The sequence below is a fragment of the Lacerta agilis genome, chromosome Z, assembly GCF_009819535.1.
Source record: "Lacerta agilis isolate rLacAgi1 chromosome Z, rLacAgi1.pri, whole genome shotgun sequence".
NCBI classification, from domain to species: Eukaryota; Metazoa; Chordata; class Lepidosauria; order Squamata; family Lacertidae; genus Lacerta; species Lacerta agilis.
In genome coordinates this window covers 10,794,722-10,815,507 of record NC_046331.1, presented here as the reverse complement: position 1 = coordinate 10,815,507, position 20,786 = coordinate 10,794,722, and the positions used below count along the sequence as shown (strand labels likewise).

The following is a 20,786-nucleotide window of genomic DNA, read 5'->3' as shown; positions in this document are numbered from 1 at the left end:
CATTGCATTTCAATACAAAATGCACCTTCCCCCGCCCCTTCTGTCCAGTGCAAGATGTGAAAAACCAATTTTGCAGCCTATCACTGCAGTTCAGTTAGAACTGTGGAAAAGCTGGGACTATCAAAAGAGGCAACAGGCTATTACTAACACCAACCTTCCCAAACCCCAGAGCAGGCACGCAAAAGCTTTTAAAGTACCAGATACATATGTATGTGTATTGTAATGGTGAAGGATACACGCACAGAAAATTATGGATATTGCCACTTTAATTATCACGCAAGGTAGATGTCTCCTCAAAACATGACGGAAGGTAGAGATTAGAGCAGTGTTTTTCAACCACTGTTCCGCGGCACACTAGTGTGCCGCGAGATGTTGCCTGGTGTGCCGTGGGAAAAATTACTTTATATGTAGTCAATATAGGCACAGAGGACCAGCGTTGCCACCGCCGCCACCGCCGCCGCTTCTCCCTCAGGAAAGCTCTTTATTTCGCTCCCCACCACAGTATCCCCCTTCCCACGCCTGAATCTACCAGGCGCGGCGGCGGCGGCGGCGAGCTGAGAGGAAGGAAGGCAAGAGCCGCGACGGCACCGGCAGCTTCTCCGCCTCCTCCTCCGCCTCCTCCTCCTCCTCAGCTGCGAGGGAAGGAAGAGGCGGCGGCTCCCTCCCCCCTCCCGAGGGGCCCCGCGGCCCTCCGCCTCCGCGCCCCCGTCCGGGGCGAACCGAGGGAGATGCCCGTGAAGAAGAAGCGCAAATCCTCGGGGCAGGCGGGGGACGAGACGGGCCTCAAGAAGTGCAAAATCAGCAGCTACTGCAGGTCTCAAGCTTCTAGTAAAGTGATAAGCGGTGAGGAGCATTTTTCAAGCAAGAAGTGCCTGGCTTGGTTTTATGAATATGCAGGTGAGGATGAAGTGGTAGGGCCAGAAGGAATGGAGAAATTCTGTGAGGACATTGGCGTTGAACCTGAAAATATTATTATGCTAGTTTTAGCCTGGAAACTGGAGGCTGAAAGCATGGGATTTTTTACAAAGGAAGAATGGTTAAAGGGGATGACCTCATTACAATGTGACTGCACAGAAAAGCTGCAGAGTAAATTTGATTTTTTGCGCTCGCAACTGAATGATATTTCAACATTTAAGAATATCTACAGATATGCCTTTGATTTTGCAAGGGATAAAGACCAGAGAAATCTGGATATTGACACTGCAAAATCTATGTTAGCTCTTCTGCTTGGAAGAACGTGGCCTCTGTTTTCAATATTTTACCAATACTTGGAGCAGTCAAAATACAGAGTAATTAACAAAGATCAGTGGTACAATGTGTTAGAATTCAGCAGAACTGTCCATGCAGATCTTAGCAACTATGATGAAGATGGGGCATGGCCTGTTCTTCTTGATGAATTTGTGGAGTGGCAAAAGGTTCGCCAAGCATCATAGCAAGAGCAGCTTTGAAGAAGGTGCTGGATCTTGTGATGTTGCAAAAACTGAAAATTGGAGGGTTTCGTCTTAAGTTTCTAGCATTTCAGAACAATAAAGATTCAGATTTGTAACAGTCTTAATATATATATATATATATATATATATATATAGGCACAGAGTTATTTTTTTAAATATTTTCTAATGGTGGTGTGCCTCGTGATTTTTTTCATGAAACAAGTGTGCCTTTGCCCAAAAAAGGTTGAAAAACACTGGATTAGAGTCTCACTTGATAGTTTGTGCTTATATATATCTATATCTATATATATAAGGCAAGCTGCAAAACTAGGATCACACCATGGACCCACTGTGACCACTGTCAAAATATTATGCCTTTCTTTGCCAACCGGGGCAGGGAGCTGGGACTTTCAAACTCCAGAATTGGGGGGGGGGGGCATTCTCGTTAAGTTGACTGGCTCCAGAAGTGCCTAACGAGAAGGAAAACGGCACTGCTCCTAATCCATTAGGCAAGAGGGTGACTTAATTATTCGGCTAAGCAGATGCTGTAACTGTTCCCACTACCCACGTAAGAAGACAAAAGTTTGACCCCCAGGAAACAGATAAAAGTCACCCGGAAAACAAGACAAACAAAAAAAGTGAACAAAAGAGGTGGGTAGTGTGAGAGAAGGTGCTGGGGGGGGGCTTGTTGGGGGGAGGGGGGAAAGCAGAACACCATTCATCGCGGCTAACGACTTGTTCATTATGAGTGATGATGGATAAAGACTTCTCACGCTGAGATGAAATCAAGATTTATATGCATTGTTTCCTCTCTCAACTTGTGGGAAGATCATCATCATCTAATTCTATCTCTGCGGCCAGCGATGGGCATCCGGAGAGCCGGTTATCAAACGGCGCAGTCAGCTGGCAAAAGCCGGGACGTGCGGCTGGCACATCTGGACCGCGGCGCCAACAGCCGAGGGTGAACGATGACGTCTGGCGTGGGGCCAAATTGCTTGCAGACGCTAGCAGGTTCTCATCTACAACTGTACCCTACCAGCACCGCCGTTCTCTCTCTCTCTCTCTCTCTCTCTCTCTCTCTCTCTCTCTCTCTCTCTCTTTTACGAGAATCAGATTTTCATTGCTTCATTCAATTGCTCTACACTGCCATTTTTTACAGCTCTTATCGTTCCCCTGGAATATGGCCTTGAGACAGCTCATCCGTGTCCTTCGCTGTGTTATCTCTTCTAACTTTTATTAAAACTTCAGCTTTCATCTGAAGATAGCTAATTAAATCCGTGACAGATTATAGACTCGTTTGAAGAAGGGGGGGGGGAGGAGAGAGAGAGAGAGAGAGAGAGAGAGAGAGAGAGAGAGAGAGAGAGAGAGAGAGAGAGAAAGAGAAATGGTGCTCAACTACTTTTTCTAAACAGAACGCTGGGCGGGGAATTATGTTCTCTTTCCAATGCAGTTAAAACTAAAGGGGGCGGGTGAAGGGGGGCAAGGGAAGAATAAGGAGTGTTTCATTCATTTAACCAAGACAAGATGCTTATCTCCTACCAAGTCTATAGATAGGTTTATATTAAAGTTCTTTGTGGCGTGACAAGACCCTGTGCCATTTCTCACCATAATTATTTCTTGATGTTGAGAAAGATTCTCTCAGTGTTAGGGCTGTAAGGGCATGCCTGCTAACACTGGACGGAAAAGCACACGCCTGCAGGAACCAACCTGGTTGCTCCACAATTTAAAATAGGGAGACTCTAAGCTTCTGTGTACTTTTAAACACTAAGGACATCTAAGGAAGTTTTGGCAAAGAAGAATACTTTTAAAACTCTAAAGTTAAGGAGTATAGGAAACTGCCTTATAGTGTGTTAGACCACTGTTCCATCTAGCTCAATATTGTCTATACTGACTATAGGGACACGGGTGGCGCTGTGGTCTAAACCACTGAGCCTCCTGGGCTTGCCGATTGGAAGGTTGGCGGTTCGAATCTGCGCGGCGGGGTGAGCTCCCGTTGCTCTGTTCCAGCTCCTGCCAACCTAGCAGTTCGAAAGCACGCCAGTGCAAGTAGATAAATAGGTACCGCTCCGGCTGGAAAGTAAACAGCATTTCCGTGCACTCTGGCTTCTGTCATGGTGCCCCGTTGCACCAGAAGCATTTAGTCATGCTGGCCACATGACCCGGAAAGCTGTCTGTGGACAAACGCTGGCTCCCTCGGCCTGAAAGTGAGATGAGCGCTGCACCCCATAATCACCTTTGCCTGCACTTTTACCATCCAGGGGTCCTTTACATTTTTACCTACACTGACTCTCCAGGATTTCAGACAGGGTGTCTCCCCCAGCTCTATCTGGAGGTGCTGGGGATTGAACCTAGGACTTTCTGGACACAAATGAAGCTTTGCATCACAAGGAAGCTTTAAAGCAAAACCACAAACCACCAGCAGCTTTCACAGCCCAATCCTTTGCTTATTTATATAGGAGTCTGTGCTCCCTGCCTCCCATAAACAACACCATGGCAAGGTGGAAAATTATCTAGCCCATCCACTAGACAGAAAAGGAGCACCTGCTCCAACATTTTTTCGCTCTCCATTCCTTTTTGCTTTTGAATTAGACTGTGAGTCTACAGGCAGGGACTGTGCTATTATTTTAATATATGCAGAGTGCTCAGAAAATGTAAGGTGCTTTGTAAACAGTAACAGTAGTAAGAATAAATATAAAATATTGAAGCACTTGGAATAGTAACAATAATAATAACAAGAACTACAACAATAAATCAGCCGAAGTTCAGTAGCTACAAAGGATTATAGCTTTACAGAGGAACACAGGGAGCTGCTTTATCCGGAGTCATACCACTGGTCCATTTAGCTTACTGTTATCTAAACTGACTGGCAGTGGCTATCCAGGCTTTGGGGCAGGTGACATTCTCAGCCTGGTTTGGAGATGCTGGGGGTTGAACTTGGAACCAGTTGCATGCAAGGCTGATGCTCTACCATTGAGCTATGGCCCCTTCCCCAAGTAGGCGCACAAAGGATCACCAAGTGCATTGCATCTGAGGGGTGGCAAATCAATGTGAAAAATGGAAGAGTGATATGTAAAAACCCAGGTGCTTTGACTCACGTGGCACGTTTGTTCAGTTTACAAAAGTCAGAAATAAAAGATGGTTCCTAGCATTGCTTATGAGAACACCTGAAGACATGTGACTGTAAACCCCTTTATTCGGAATGAGTGGTAGGCTCCAGCAGCACTTTCCCCCTACATGCATCTTTAAGAAACATGAAACATGCACAAACACTTAAGTCTTCCTAAATGCTCAAATAGCTGAACATAATTCCCTTGCATGCCATCATCATGTGCCTCTACCAGTTTTGAGAGTCAAATTCATGTTAGACTCATCTGTCACTGCAGAGTCTTTCTGGGATGCTTTGGGTGCAATGCTAAATTATGGTTTATTGCTACTTAGATGAGCCTCAGTGAAGCATTGGGGTCTCACACTCTCCCTCTCCTGTGTGCTCTGGAAGAGGAATTCTGCCAAGCTTACAATAAGTTTCAAAGAATCTTGGCTTAGCGTTATGTGCAGACTCGGAACCCTCCCTCACAATAAATGTTAGTTAAAAGAAGGCAGCTTTGGAAATGTTTCAGGTAAGGGCACCCAAAATGATCAAGGAGTCAAGGCAGGAGTCAGCAGCAAGTCAGCAATAATTCACACACTGTCAGTGAACGAAACAGCTCAGGCCTAGTGATTACAGCAACTCTTCGAGGTAGGCCTTGCTCCAATGAGGCAGTTGCAAGGACAGAAGATTCCCACCACTGTCTAAAGCTCCTCTCCAGGGTCTTTCCCAAGCAAATTGCATCTGCACACAATCAATCTCTGCTCTGCTCTTTTCATTTGTCTGCATGTTCTAGGAGACCGGGGGGGGGGGGAAGTGAGTTGGTTGCAGCTGGGGGGGGCGCTCCCTGGATTCTTCAGCAGCCTGCCTCCCTTCTAGCTCTTTGCCCCAACCCCTCACCAGCCTCTGCTTCTGACTCTGGACTATCTGCCCCAGCTTCTTCCTGCTCACTAAACCCTGTTGCCTCTTCCACCACCTCCTCCTCCAAAGCCTCTCCCTCTTCTCCCTCTGAACATGCATAATCATCCCACCACCACTTCCCTGTCTCTAAGCCTTCTTCTCCTGGGGGTTCCCTTGGGGGTTCCCCACCTGGTGCCTCCCACCACTCCTCTGCATCCAGCCAGTCCACGACACAAGGGGTGGAGTGACTCCTCTATGAAAACAGGCTGCAACCACTGGCCTGATCCAGCAGGCTCTTCTTATTTAACACAGGACTTGTCATAAGCTGAGGTTCTTTGAAACCAGGAATAAACTTGGAGGGGAGGGCAAGGGGTGTGAGTTAGGCACTTCGCTTGGCCTCGCTGAAGCTCATCCACATAGCACCAAACCATGGTTTAGTGTCAGGTGAGTAGTGAGCTGCTGGATGCTCCCACTTTAAAGATGCAAAGAGGAGAAAAGCAGCACTTCAGCCAGTCTTCAGGTCCAGCGATATTAATGCAACATGCTTGCAAACGATTTTCATGAGATTTGGTGTACACGCCATTTGGAAAGACAATGGCATATTTGACAGCACTGGAATGCACCTATTTCTCTGTTATTAAGTACTACTGCATTGGGCAGAGACATATCTATAGATTTACAGTTTCAATTCATATCTTTCTCTGACACTAATTTAAAAAAGTGTACATAAACCGTGAGAAGTGAAGGCTCGTTCACATTCCCAGCTTGTTGCAATCAGAGAATGCTGGCCTGCGGTCTTTACTCCGACAAGGCCGTTTACTACAAAGTGGGTGATAATAATCACAAGACCAGGAACCGGGGCTTTGCTATGGATATATTGGGCCGTCACCCTCCTCTCATCGCAGTTGGCGTTTCCCACTGTGAAATATGGCGGAGGATCTTCTGACCTGTGTACAACAAAAGCAGCTGGGAATAGAGTCTAAAATGCCTTTGTTACCATTGTTGTACTTGTTGGGAAAAGCAAGTTAGAACTTCTCCACAAAGAAAAGCAGGAAGCAGGCTTCTAAGGAAATGATATTAAAGATGCCAGCAACAAACCATCCTACTTCCAAAATGAGCATAATGAGAGCCCCACCTGAGCCTCGCTGGGATCCTTTTCTCCGCTTCAAAGCCTTTTGCAAGATGTCCTTCATGGTGACCTTCATGCTGTCCACCTGGATAAGTGAGAATCCATGTGCAGCATTTCTGCAAGACACAGAAAGGGAGAGTGTGACACACATGCACTTATGTGTACGTATACACACACACACACACACACACACACACACACACACGTAGACAAACCCTCACCCACATGTTATTATCTGGCTTACCTTTTGGCAGATTTGAACAAACTATTAACAGAGACCCTGGCTATATTTCTCTTTCTGGCTGCAAAAAAACAACAACGGAGAAGGAAATCTCCTCCAATTAAAACATCCTGTTCCACTGCTGTTCTCATGTATTACAATCTTTAATCTGGTTATGTTACATTATTTATTTTTAACTCATTCTTAATTTCCTTATTTTAAGGTACTATGTAGTATATCTTATTTTATATCATTTATGCATTACAACCCACTTTAATGTATTCTGTATGTTAAGATAACTCACTTGTATGTATGGTTGTTGGTTTTATTTTGTTTGGGTCTATGATCACATAATAAAGGATCTGTATCTGTGGCACATGTTACTGCAAAATAGTCACCAGAGGGCAGCTTGCATCAGGAAAAGTCTTAGGACTGTTATCCAGCATTTTAAGGCCAGTGGAGTAGAGGAAGAACAATATACTGAAGGCAAGACAAAACCATGTAGATCAACACCTTCAACTGGACCAGCAAAACAAAGCAGCTCTTAGAGCAGAGATTTCACAGAGTTCCCTGAAGCTGATGAGGAGTCTGATTTCACACCAGATCCAAATTCTAGGAGGTCTTTAAAAGTAGCCCCAAGCTGGGCTCTAAATAGAAGGGTCAATGGGTGCACACAGAGTTCAAATGAAGAACGCGCCACTTCTTGAGTTGCAATGCAATTAGAAAACGTGATCCAATTGCATCTCAGTTCAGCATGGACTGAGAAATATTGCTTCATTACTGAGTTGCCACAAATATGATGCCCCGTGGCTGCAGTGAGAAATATTTATTGAGACAAAATCCTGAAATTATCTGTGTGCCCCCAGATGGGAGCAGGGCACAGCTAATTAGGGGGTGTCGCTGAAGTTTGCAATGCCCATGTTTGGATTTGCAGCCAAATCTCAACTTATGTAGGGGTTATGTTCTGGGGATAGAGCATAAAGCCAAAATTGCATATAGTCAAAACATTCTCCCAGCACCTCTGAACATTCTCACCAGTTGAGTGTAATGTTGGGTGGGATTGCCCCCCCCCCAACCCAACAAGTTAAGCTGAATTTGACAAACTAAATGCACATAAGTCGCAAATCAACTGAGTATGCACTCAGTTGGTATGTTAATTTTCATAATCAAACTGAGGTAAGCATGAGTCCTTTGGCTTTTACTGTAGTCTAATCTGCAGAATAACTCCATCCACCCACCTTCTCGTTTACCTCTCTGAAAGTGACAGAAGGAGATCCTGTTGGGAGACTTCCCTCCCTGCTATGGCAATGCCTTTTACGACAAAGACTCTAAGACAGGCATCCCCAAACATGGCCCTCCAGATGTTTTGGTACTACAATTCCCATCATCCCTGACCACTGGTCCTGTTAGCTAGGGATGGTGGGAGTTGTAGTCCCAAAACATCTGGAGGGCCGAGTTTGGGGATTCCTACTCTAAGAAATGTGGTTCCCAGGGCTCCTGACACCCATACCTAGGTACCCTGCGAAAAGCTGGATTTCCCAGGGGCCCTGGTGCCTGGGATGATGGCATGACGGTGTTGCAGCAGGTGAGGCCCCCTTAAGGGGCTCTGATAAGATCACGCTCACATGATGGAGCCCAAACTGTGAGAAATTGCAGTCAAATGTAAATGCTAGTTAGTGCATGAAGGGGTTAGGACCAATGAGTTCTGTTCCTAGACTCAGCTAGGTCACGCCTTCTCACCTTCATGAGTGAGGAAATAAAGCTTCTTGTAGTTCCTTTTCTCACTTTCCCTTCCAACCATGTAACTGACCAGGATGGATGTGTCTGAACTAGCTCCAAGTTCAGGCCACAGGTCTAAAACTATATTGTGTATTTTGCATGCACGAGTAATCAACCTGTGTTCTCCTTGCCGTTGACTGGAACAGCGCATGAATCAGTCCTTTGGATTCAGTAAGTAAAGCTTTTAAACTTAAGAGTGTGTGGTCTGTTTAATGCTAGAGGAATGGGGGGGGGGCAAGAGCTTTAAGTAGATTAAATGGGTTATACAAAAGGGTCTAATGGCATACATTCCATGCTATACTGCTGCTTAACTCTGATAGTGTTTTAAACTCTGCTGGGGGCTTTCTCCCACTAGAGAGTATGCAAAGCCCCACATTTTGAATCTTGGCACCCAGTCAATTATTTTGTTAATTACCCAAACATGGATCAGATCTATTTACCTCTACACAACTTGGGTATAGAATACACCTTTAACAAAATCTATTTTAGACCGCGTTGTGCACCCAACAAAGACTCCAATCCCACAAAAGCTCAGGAGGCAACAAAAGTATTTGTCTTTAAGGTACCCCACGATGCTGCTGCTTTTGCTGCAACAGATTATGCTAACACATCTGGAGTTTGTCCCCAGCACCTGTCGCTTGGGGATCCAGGTGCAGCTTTGGATCCAGAAGCTCTGCAGAGAAAAATGAGATCACTTTGGCAAGATGTACGAGACTGTCCCAGAAGCAACTTTCAGAGGCTTATTCTTTCTATTTTCTGCCATTTATTTTATATAGTGTGTGGGTTTTTTTTCTTTTTAAAAACAGGGTAATTGCTCTTCTGTACTGCTTTTTTTTTAAAAAAAATAAACAACTACCCTATTAGACCTTCTAAGATCATCAGTAGATAAGCAGGACAGAAATAATAAATTTCTTATTATCTGGAATTAGCTTCAGACATTTCATCAGTTCCTTAACACCTTAATGGACAGGAAGACAAGTAAGTGCACAGTTCTGATCCAACAATAGAGAAGATGGTCCAAAGACATGCTCCTTTTACTTAAAAAAAAATATTAATGACTTTCCAACTGGTTTTGGGAAAATCTGGAATATTTTAGGAGTATATCTTTAGGATTCCTCAATGAGTAGATTATTGTTGTACAGATATAATTCAGTGGTAGAGCAGATGCTCTGCATGCAAAATATGCCAGGTACAGTTCCTGGCATCTCCGGGTACGGCTAGGAAAGATTCCTTTGTCTGAAACCCTGAAAAGCCATTGCTAGTCAATACAGACAATACTGAGCTAGATAGGCACATGGTCTGACTTAGTTTAAGACAGCTTCCTGTGTTCTTATTTAAATCAGCCCTTTATCAGGACTAGAATATTACTTCTTTTTTACAGGAAATGCCGCAGCTCAGTGGTACAGCAGATGCTCTGCATGAAAAGGGTCCAAGTTATGTTCCCTGAAATCCAGAGGCAGGGTTGGGAAAGGCTTATTGACTGAAACCCTGGAGAGCCGCTGCCAGTCAGTGAAGACAGTATTGAATTAGATGGATCAATTGTCTCACTTGTTATTACCCTGCATTCCTGGGCATTCCCCTGTGTTCTTAGATCAGTACTGGAAAGCAACCTTCACTGGATCTTTGAAATGCTGTTGGGGCTGAGTTATATGCAGGCAGCATTAGGAGTCAGGGTTAGAACACGCCAGAGCCAGGAAAGGAAAGAGCTGTCCAGGCAAAGTTCCAGCCTGAACAGTAAGCCTTTGCAAGCCCTTCCTGTTGAGAAGACAGGCTGGATGGGCAAAGCCACTCCACCAGATCAGAGGTCTTCACTGCCTAGTGAGACTCTCCAACCGGTAGTCCTGCTGACTCCCCTCATGGGGCAGTTCTGCACCCAACTGAGGCATTCTGGGTTCTACTCCCACCAGCCTCAGAAGGGAGTAATATATAAACCTGCTCCCACTTTTTATTTCTCTTTATTTTTGGTCTAATGAATCCAAAGTTGCTCTAACGCTTAACAATCACTTGGGGACTTCAAGCTGAAGAACAAGAAGTGCCTATGTAGGCAATTGGAAGTTCATCCTTCCACAATGGTTTATTGAAGCTTCTTTCTAACCTTTTTGAATTGTTTTTAACTTCTTCACACTTTTATTGCATGGCTTTTATATTTTTAATGCTGCGATCCACTTTGATATATTTTTAGGAGTTGGTGGTATATAAATATTTTTATAAATAAATAAGGGGGGATTTGTCTAAAATGCATATTTTTGTTCTTTTTTTTTGTTTTGTCCTTGTTTTCCGGGTGACTTTTATCTGTTTCCTGGGGGTCAAACTTTTGTCTTCTTACGTGGGTGGTGGGAACAGTTACAACATCTGCTTAGCTGAATAATTACCGGTAAGTTGCCCTCTTGCCTAATGGATTAGGAGCAGTGCCGTTTTCCTTCTTGTTAGGCACTTCTGGAGCCAGTCAACTTAACGAGAATGCCCCCCCTCCCCAATTCTGGAGTTTGAAAGTCCCAGCTCCCTGCCCCAGTTGGCAAAGAAAGGCATAATATTTTGACAGTGGTCACAGTGGGTCCATGGTGTGATCCTAGTTTTGCAGCTTGCCTTATATATATAGATATAGATATACAGTATATAAGCACAAACTATCAAGTGAGACTCTAGTCTCTACCTTCCGTCATGTTTTGAGGAGATATCTACCTTGTGTGATAATTAAATATTACTAAGTCTCAATCCTATGCACATTTACATAGGAGTCAGTTCCACTGAGCAAAGCAGGCCTTATTTCCAATAAAGAGACACAGGATTGTACTTGTAAACTTATTTAATCAATTAAATTTGTAATTCAAAGCCGCAAAGTATTTAAATGCAAAAGGCTTTTGGCTGTTTTGCACTCATTCATGATGGCTGCCCGGAAGACCCCTTAGGATACCCCCTCCCCCCAAACCCTCCATGCGTCTGGTGGCTTCACTCCCACTGCACACCCAGCCACCCCAATTTAATAAACTTTGATGCTTTTTTACTTTGGATACATACTTAACAGGCCAAATCTTTCTCTGACATTTAAGACAGCTTACACCGGCAAAGTCTGAGAGTTCTGCCTGCAGAACACATTGCGGTACTTATTGCAATGCTCAGCCAAACTCCAAAGTAAACATTAAGAAAATGAGTTGAAATGTGGAAGGAAAGCCAAGGTGAAAAGGCATAAGAAGGGGTGAGTTAAAATGAAAAATAGGCAGTGGCCAGGGTGTTGTTCTTTAAGTACCACCCCTTGTTTTTAAGCATCCACAGGAGGCCATGATGGCCACTAACCTAATGGCTTTCAAAGAGGATTATACAAATTCCCAGAGGAGGAGAAGGCTATCAAATACCAGGTGTTAGAACCTGCAGAAGGGGAGAATTAGTATTGTGCTGCTTGTGGGCTTCCAACATTGGGGCATCTGGTTGGCCACTGTGAGAACAGGATGCTGTGCTAGATGGGCCACTGGCCTGATCTAGCCTGCTCTTCTTACATTCTTATGTAGTTCTTGAAGAGCTGGGAGAAATTTATACAGTCATAAAGAGCACAAGAAGAACCCTGGGGAATCAGACCAAAGGTCCAGCAAATGTTAACTTTTGCACAAAACATTTTAATATCTGTACCCATTTTTAGCACGTTTGTTGCATTTTTAACATCTGCGCACATAAGGAGAGAGCCCTGCTGGATCAGACTAAAGGCACACCTGCTCCAGCATTCTGCTTGTAAGAGCCAGGAAAGTCAAATGAATGTTTTTGCCTGGCTGGAATGCATCTTTCAACTCCAATAAAGCCTCTTGCTTGTCTGGATGGAGGAGAGAGAGGAGCGTGTAGAACTAACCTACTGTACAAAGATTAAGATTTACTTTCATCACTCCACCTGCTTTCGCCTGCTGGCCCCACCCCTCGCAGACATTTGGTCCCCAGAAGGTCACCCAAAAGGGAATGAGGCTGAGAGAGTTCTTATAGGACACTAATTTTGAACCAGGAAGCTCCATACAGCCATTCTGACTAATAGTCATCAACACAGACCTCTTCCATGGATGTGTCTAGAGCCCTATCCGCAATATACAAAGCAGCATCATACCACCTTAAATGGTCATAACTTGCCCCAAAGTTAAGGGAGCTGTAGTTAAGGGAGCTGAGAATTGTTAGGAGGTCACTGTTCCCCACACAGCACTACAATTCCCAGAGTCCCCTAAGTTTGATTGTTAAAGAACTCTGGAAATTGTAGCTTTTTGTAGGGGAATAGTGGTTTCATAACAGTTCTCAATACCTGTAACCAACTACAGTTCCCAGCTTTCTTTAGGTGAAGAAGGCATGACCATTTAAAGTGGTATGGCATTGTTTTAAAAGTAAAGTGCAGATGGGGCTTTTCTCTCTCTTACAGCTGTCTAAGCCTGTATCTGCGACATCACAGCAACAGATTCTACACAAGAAAAGCAAGCAGTGAAGCTTTTCACTGTACTGAACCACTTCCAAGATTTTGGTAGTGGGGGAATTTTGTATTTGAATATTGGACCATGTAAACAAACAAACAAACACACCTAGCATTCCAGTGAGAAGGGTTTATTTAGCTCCGCCATCTTTCTGACATGCTAGTTCTCCACCACTACATGCACATGAGTAAGTACATGCATTCCTCCTCACTCCCCATAAATAGCCAGAAAGTGGTACAGTCCAGAAAAAGAGTTACAACTTGGATCCTCTGAACTGGACCCAAATGAAGGTTCTTTGAGCTGCCAGGGAAGTGAGTGGGGGGCAGCTCTAGGAGGAGGCACAGGGAATAGCTTATCAATGGCTAGCAACCATTGCCAGAAGCAGGATGAATCTGAATGACAGTTGCTGGAAAGCATGAGTGGGTAGAGTGCTGCTACACTCGGTTCCTACCTGTGGGCTTCTGTGCAGAGAGGCACCTTCCCTGAACACTCCCTGCAAAAAAAATGACAAGAGCCCCATTTCTGAGAGTAAGAACACCACGGTCCCCTGCTAAAGCTTGCCTTAGCTCAAGTCTGCTTGTGCTCTGTGAGCAACATGGCCTGAAAGCTGTCAAGTTAATTGCTCTGAGCACTCCGTTACTGAATCATGGCTGAACCCCAGCCATCTTTTACCTCAGAACCTGGAGCCCATCCCAGAACCAATCTTTAAAAGTTTATTTTACTGATCAAAGTAAAACAAGAAAGACAAAAAAAAAACGGAGAGGGAAGCACAGGCCAAGGAGTTGGGGGTTGGTGGAGGAGAGAAGAGGAGAAAGCCCTGCATTTGACTATATTTAGTGGAACTATTTGAGTAAGTGAGGCCCTGGCAACGGCTGCAGAATATAACGTGCAGCCTGAAATTGTAAACGCCGGGATGTTTGTTCTGGAGCCTGGCCAGACAGGGCCATGATGTCGGTCTTCCAAGAGCTGAGGGATGACAAGCTTTGGAAGGGCCAGGGAGCGGCAAAGGAGGGAGATGATGTCGGGAAAGGGGGGGGGGGACACAGCACCAGGACATCCAGTGCCTGCAGTGATTCCCAAAGACGTCCTGGGCAGAAACCACAGTCCTTGTTTTTCGGGCGTACATGGAATGCTGGCACTGCCTCCTCCCTGTCTTCCTGGTGTGTTCTCTACACTCAGATCTCTCGTTTTCTCTACCCTTCTGGTTCAGGTTTTCCTCATTATGCCATTAATCCTTACCTCTTTTGCTTGTTGACACCCCTTTCCATTTTCCCGTTATAACTGGGATTCTTTATCTCTTCCTAGATGTTGCACAATACATGGTCTTGTTGGGGGGGGGACCCAAACTCTTTAAAAACAGCACCTTCTCTCTTTCACCTTCTTTTGCCCCAACCACCACCTTGAGATCATGCAGCCAACAGGAGTTCCTGTCTCTGTCAAGGTTAGCCATCTTGGTCTAGTACAAAGCATGAGATTTGAACCATTCTCTGCACCTCCCCATACTTTAGAAACATTTTGCCTCAGTTATTGTGACTCGGTGGTAGGCCTTCTGCTACAGAAGCCTACTGCTTCCACCACTAGCAGAAGTCATAGTGCAGGATATCTACAATGCCAAGCACAGGAAGCTACACTTTAGCGGTAGAGCACTTGCTTTGCATGCAGAACGTTCCATGTTCAATTCCTGGTTTCTCCAGGAAGGGCTGGGAAAGGCTGCCGATTAAATCCCCAGAGAGTCAGTCTGTATAGAGACTGTCAGTATAGAGTTGGTCAGAACAGAGAATACTGACTAGGATCAGGTCAAAGATCAATTAATTCACTGCCCTGTTCTTACAGTTGCCAACTGGATGCCCTGAAGGCAAGCTCACAAGCCAGACCAGAGCACAAGAGCACTCTCTCCTCCTGTGGTTTCCAGCAACTGGGATTCAGAAACATTACTGCCTCAGATTATGGATGCTAGTACCATTGTAGCTAGTAGCCTCATCCTCCAATAATTTTTTCAATCCTCTTTTAAAGCCATCTAGGCTGGTGACGAGTTCCATAGTTTGCACTCGGCGAAGAATTACTTTTTCTTATCTGTCCTGAATTTTCCAAAACTGTCAGTTTCACTGGATATCCGCATGTTCTAGAGTTTAGTGTCAGGGAGAAACTCTTCTTTATCCACTTTCTGCATGCCATGCATAATTTTATAACTTCTTTCTTGTCACCTCTTAAATCACCTTTTCTCTAAACTAAAAAAAAACTCTCAAATGCTGCAACCTCTGTATCCCTATGATCATTTTGCTTATGATTTTCTGTCCCTCTAACCTAGTAACTGTTGCTGCGCCTTGTGAAAGTGAGTTCCACAGGTTACCTGCAGTGTGCAAAATTTCCCTTCCTCGTGTCAATCCCAAACTTTCAGCCAATCATTTTACCCTGAGCTACAGTATTATGAGAGAGGGATTGGGTGGTGTGGGGTGGAAGAAGAGAAGTCTCAGTCTCAAATGTAATGGGGATTGAGTATTGCCTCACCCATTAAAAATCCATGCCATCTCTATTTTTCTTCTTGTTTGTTTATTTATTTTTTTAAAAAAAGAAATTAGACCAAGGGAAGAAAACCCCCTACAGCTGGCTTCCTTCTAACCCTCTTCCCTCCCAATCATTTTACGAAAACATACCTGGGTGACAAGGTTAAATCAAGCAAAGGAAAATCCCTGGCACTTATCATCCGCCGGCATTACTGATAAATTGCGTGGTGGAGGAATAAAGGATTACCTTCTGTATTTTTTCATTACACTTTTCTTTTGTTACAGAATACATAAATCCATTGTGGCACAATGTAATATGTATCATCGCGCTACACCTGTGGACGCTTCATAGCGGCTGCCATGTCTGTGCAGTCAGGAATGATGAGTGAACCCCCCGTGAATGTTAATGATAGTGATCATTCTGAGGTAACTTGGCTTTCCATCTTCCTTTACAGCCTCGACGCCGGAGCCAGGGTGGCAAGGTTCAGGAGAGGGAAAATGGGGAAGGAAGGGGGGGGGAGAGAGAGAGAAGCAGGAGAGAGAGAGAGAGAGAGAAGCGAGAAGGAGAACGTCCACACCTCAGGAGGAAAAATGCACACTGGCTCACCCTTAGGCCTGGCTTGGGCAAATCCATTAATGCTTGAAGGGAAAAGAAGAAAGGGGTGAAGAGGGGAGAAGGAGACAAGAGGCTGATTCTTCGCCTTTCGTCTCTAAGGCAGTGGGGAAACTTTTTCATGATAGTTGCGTTCACCAAGGGCCTGCTGCTGGTGGAGACAGTACTGGAGAGGGAAAGGCCAACCAAGGCCCTGTGTCTGCAATATGCATTCAAAGAAGTATCATGCCACTTTAAACAGCCATAGCTTCCCGCAAAGAATCCTGGGAACAGTAGCTTCTTAAGTGTACTGGAGGTAGCTAGAAAGCCCCTATTGCCCTCAGAGAGCTACAATTCCCATAGTTCCCTGGGAAGAGGGGTGAATTGTTTAACCACTGCCCCCCCCCCATAATTACTATTTCAGTCAACTAACTTCCTGGCAGAGGTGCAGTGATCCTGGGTTGCAGACCCATTACTACTTCTGCAGCAGGCCCCTGTCTCCAGCATTCTACACCCACCTGACCTGCATGAAAGGAGAGCCACTGAGAAGTTGTCTTCCTACCCTTTGATTGCAGCCAATCAGAGTGAAGATAGGTGAGTCAGCCAGTGAGGATATTGGTTCCTAGGGTCACTCTGGAGAAGGTGTGCAGGAAGAATGCTGAGGAGGAAGAGTTCTGTATACACCAAAGCTAAGCATTTGGGAATACTGAAAATGCAAGGTGCAAGTTCTGTTTTGTATGATGGAACTTCAAGAAAAATACAACTTAAGCCACGCTTGGGGGGGGGGGGAGGAATATTTGAGCACTCCAAATCGTTTGCCCATATATGTGCACAGAAAATAATATATCCAGCTAAAAGGTGACACAGAGATCTGCATTGATCATTGCAATGCACCCCTAATTATTATCATGGTATAATTATAATAATATTGTATACTCTTAGGAGTGCTCCTGGCTGCTGCTGAAACATGGGCAACCAGTTTCTGGGCTGGATTCAGAACCACACCCAAACTGCAAATCTAAGCAGATGTTTCTAAACATAGTGTGGTTGGATGGCCATCTGTCAGGGATTCTTTAGTTGTGATTCCTGCACTGAGAGAGGATTGACTTGATGTATCTTTGGGTCCCTTCCAAGTCTACAATTCTACGATTCAATGGGATTGTACAACCCCATCCAAGATAGATTGAACCTCTATTCCCTGATCTGCCTTGTGACTGACCAGGAGCACCCCTGCCTTGTCTGGATTCAGCTTCAACTTATTAGCCCACATCCAGTCTTTTACCAAGATAAGGCAGAGATACAGAACTTGGAAAAGCTTCATTGGTTTTAGAAGGGACATAAGAAACTGCCTTATACTGAATCAGACTACTGGTCCATACAGCTTCGGGATTTCTACAGTGGCAGGGGTTCCACAGCCCTATCTGAAGACACCAGGGAATGAGCCTGGGGCCTTCTGTATGCAATGCAGCTGCTCTATCACTGAGCTGTAGTCTGGCAGGTGAAGCTGAGAGTCAAGGACTGTCCCAAAGTCATCTTCATGACTGCAACTGAGATTTGAAACTATGTCTCTTTTGCCTAACTCTTGCCAATGTTCTACCTGTTACACCACCCTAGCTTTCCAGGACCATGGAAGAGGAGTAGAGCAGCCCCTTCTAAACACCCATGTCCCAGTTTACCAGCTATGCTTATGTGGAGGTGTATGCTCAGTTAAGATTTGGCTTGAAAAATCCCACTTGACAAGAGCAGCTTGCCGGGGGAGCTTAGCGCTTGACATTGGACAGACAAAACTCCTTTTTGTCCTGGCCGATTGTCTTCCAAAAGCCATCAGCTCACTAGACTAATGGCCGCATTCAAAGCCAGGATGGCTGCCCTTCCGTCTTCTCCTTGTGTAACTTTGCCAGAGTCCTTGGAACTTGCCAAATTCGGTCATGCCTGCTTAGCTCGCTCGACTGATTGTGCCAGAAAAGAAAATAAGACACAGATGTATTTGAGCGCTTTGAGATGCCAGTAAGAGAGACAGCTAATGGCTTCATTTCGACCCTCCCCTACCAGCTGGGCACAGGTGGGGGGGGGGATAATGAGGTGCCTCTCCCTAATCAAACTCAATTATTTACTACTCTCCATAACCACAAAGACATTCATTCTCGCCCTGAAATATCAAGCGGACGTTCCAACCTCTGCCACCAGGTATTTCTAAACAAACTCTGGTGGCTGCTGGTTTGCCTTGGCAGGACTTTTCAAGAGAACAAAGTTCGGCAAAGTGTTTCCTGCCAAAGCATGCCATGCCAGAACTGGGGCTCTGTCATTGTTAGCTTGGCTGACCATGTTGTATTCAAGAACAAATTCATCACAATGCACGGACAGGCTTCAGACATCAGAAGCAGCAGTAATCGGCAACCAGAGGACTCAATAGCCCTAACTTGTTTGCTGACACAGAAGCTTCAGATGGCACAAAATGAGCAACTGCTTAAGAACATAAGAGCCTTCTGGATCAGGCCAAAGGCCCATCTAGCTCAGCATCCTGTTCTCAGCAGCCAAGCAGATACCTATGGGAAATCCACAAGCAGGACGGAGCACAAGAGCCCTCTCCCCTTCTGTTGCTTCCAGCAACTGGTATTCAGAAGCATTCCTGCCTCAAACAGTAAAAGTAGCTTTATTATATCAGTTTTCTGGTGTCTGGTTATGAGGTCGTTGTTGTCTTTTTGCCTATAAAGGCCTAAGCAGATTGGGCCCCAATGTACATTCAAGTCTGCCTTCTGCTGAACTGCAAATCTCTTAGGCCTGTTGAAAATGCCACTGGGCCAAGTTTTCAATCCCTGGATCTATCAGAACCTTACGCACTTACACACACACGGCTGGCAGACCAAAGCCATCCATCCTTTCCCTGCCCCCCGCCCCTTAGTTACTTCTGTCATTTCAAGACAGACACATGGAAAGCCTCAACTTCTCCCCAGACACAGTTCCTGCCAAGGGAGAAACAGAGTCAGATTTGCAAGCACTGAGTTATGCGGATGACGTTTGTTCTGTCCTTAGGGCCAGAAACTCTTCAGGACAGTGAAAACGTGTGCAGCTGAAACAAAATGCAAAGTACAATTCTGCACACACACACACACACACATGCATGGAATCTACATATATGTATGTATATATGCAATGACAACAAAAAGAGCCAGTGAACAAGCAATGAACATATGGATGGAATTTGGAATACATTTAAATCCACGCTGTTGGGTTTTCCAGCACTTGAGCAAATGATCAGTCCTATGAGATTTAAACCCCCATCAATGCTGTCTTTGAATCGGATGCCATGGCATGCTTTTGTCCTTCAAAGCAAGCCCATTTAGAATCAGATTCTGAAATGGAAGCTGGTGTGTGAACTTATGAGCAAGTTACATGACTTCCTTTTAAAAGCAACAAAAATATTAGAGCATTATTTTTGGCAAGTAGAGAAAGAGAGTACACAAGAACTTAAGATGAGGTTGCTGGTCAGGCCCATCTAGTCCAGCATTCTGTTCTCACAGTGGCCAACCAGACATGTGGGAAGCCCACAAGCTGGACCAGAGCACACTAGCACTCTGCCTACCTGTGATTCCTAGCAACTGATATTCGGAGGCATACTGCCTCTTACAATGGTGACATGGTGCCTCTGACAATGTATGCTGCCCTGAGGGTGGGATAGAAGTTAATAGTAAATTAACCCTGAAATATGGAAAGGAGCATCCTGGTGGTCTTGAAGAAGACTATGGCTGTTTCCCCTGAGCAACCTGTTGAGTATCGAATATTTATCCTGATCTGTTTGCTGGGAGATTAGTTGACAACTGACTATTTAATGAGGATTTATCCCAATCTGTTTGTGGGGAGCTTTGGTGCTGCCACATCAGAGTGTTATCCCATGCTTCCTAGTACTTTTGCTGTCACTATTCTTTAGTGCAAAAAAGGCAACTCTTTTGGGAAAGCAGACTTGTTGTGCGAGTTCTGCCAACCAACCATAGTAACTTCTCAGTTTGCCAGTCAGCGTAGGACTGAATCCCACCTGAAAACAGTGACTGTCTGGAAGTGCCCCATGCACCAAGATTGTTAAGAGAATAATGAAAGAGGGATACGGAAAGGGGAAGCCATTGTGCAAACTCACATCCGGACGAAGAGAGACTGCTTGGCTGCCAAGCCGGGCGAGGAGTATTTCTCTACCAGTGCCAGTGTGCTGAAGCCGAACTTGTGGATGGGCTCATTGCAATCCAAGGGTGGGAAGTCTGTGTCAACCTCACCATCGTCCTCAGCAATGTGGAGGCAGTAAGCGCTGACATTTTCACTGCAGCAAATGAAAGGAAGAGTGTCTCAGGTTGAGGTTTAATAAATTTGTATATTGCTTTCCACTATAAAAAAAAGTCTAGCAAGGGAGAAGGCAGCCAGTTTGCACTCAGTAATGCTCAGCAATTTCCCCCTCAAAGGTACTTTCAAGTGTACAGAGTGCTTGGATGTTTTATTTAGCCATTATGGTTAATAGCCATGGATAGACTTCTCCGCCTTTTACAGACTGAACTAATGGCATCACTGCTTCTTGTGGCATTAGGAAGTTCCTGGTTCAAATTTCACCCCTGCCACAAATTCACTATTCATGGTGGTAATGATGCTGACCAACACTACAGGATTGTCATAGGGAGTACTGATTGTTCAAGGTACTTCGCATAAAGAACTTCACAGAATTATTATG

At 45.0% G+C, this 20,786-nt stretch overlaps 1 protein-coding gene across 4 annotated transcripts in view; it reads right to left on the bottom strand.

Annotated features, from left to right (window-relative positions):
• Positions 1–20,786, bottom strand: part of MAPKAP1 (MAPK associated protein 1) — a 181,779-nt gene that overhangs the window by 84,658 nt on the left and 76,335 nt on the right. For all 4 annotated transcript variants that reach the window (XM_033137517.1, XM_033137518.1, XM_033137519.1 and 1 more), the window contains exons 6-7: positions 20,208–20,384; positions 6,551–6,660 (exon numbers count right to left, since the gene is read on the bottom strand). In XM_033137517.1, the coding sequence (XP_032993408.1) occupies positions 6,551–6,660; positions 20,208–20,384 (287 nt within the window). The remainder of the gene's footprint in view (positions 1–6,550; positions 6,661–20,207; positions 20,385–20,786) is intronic.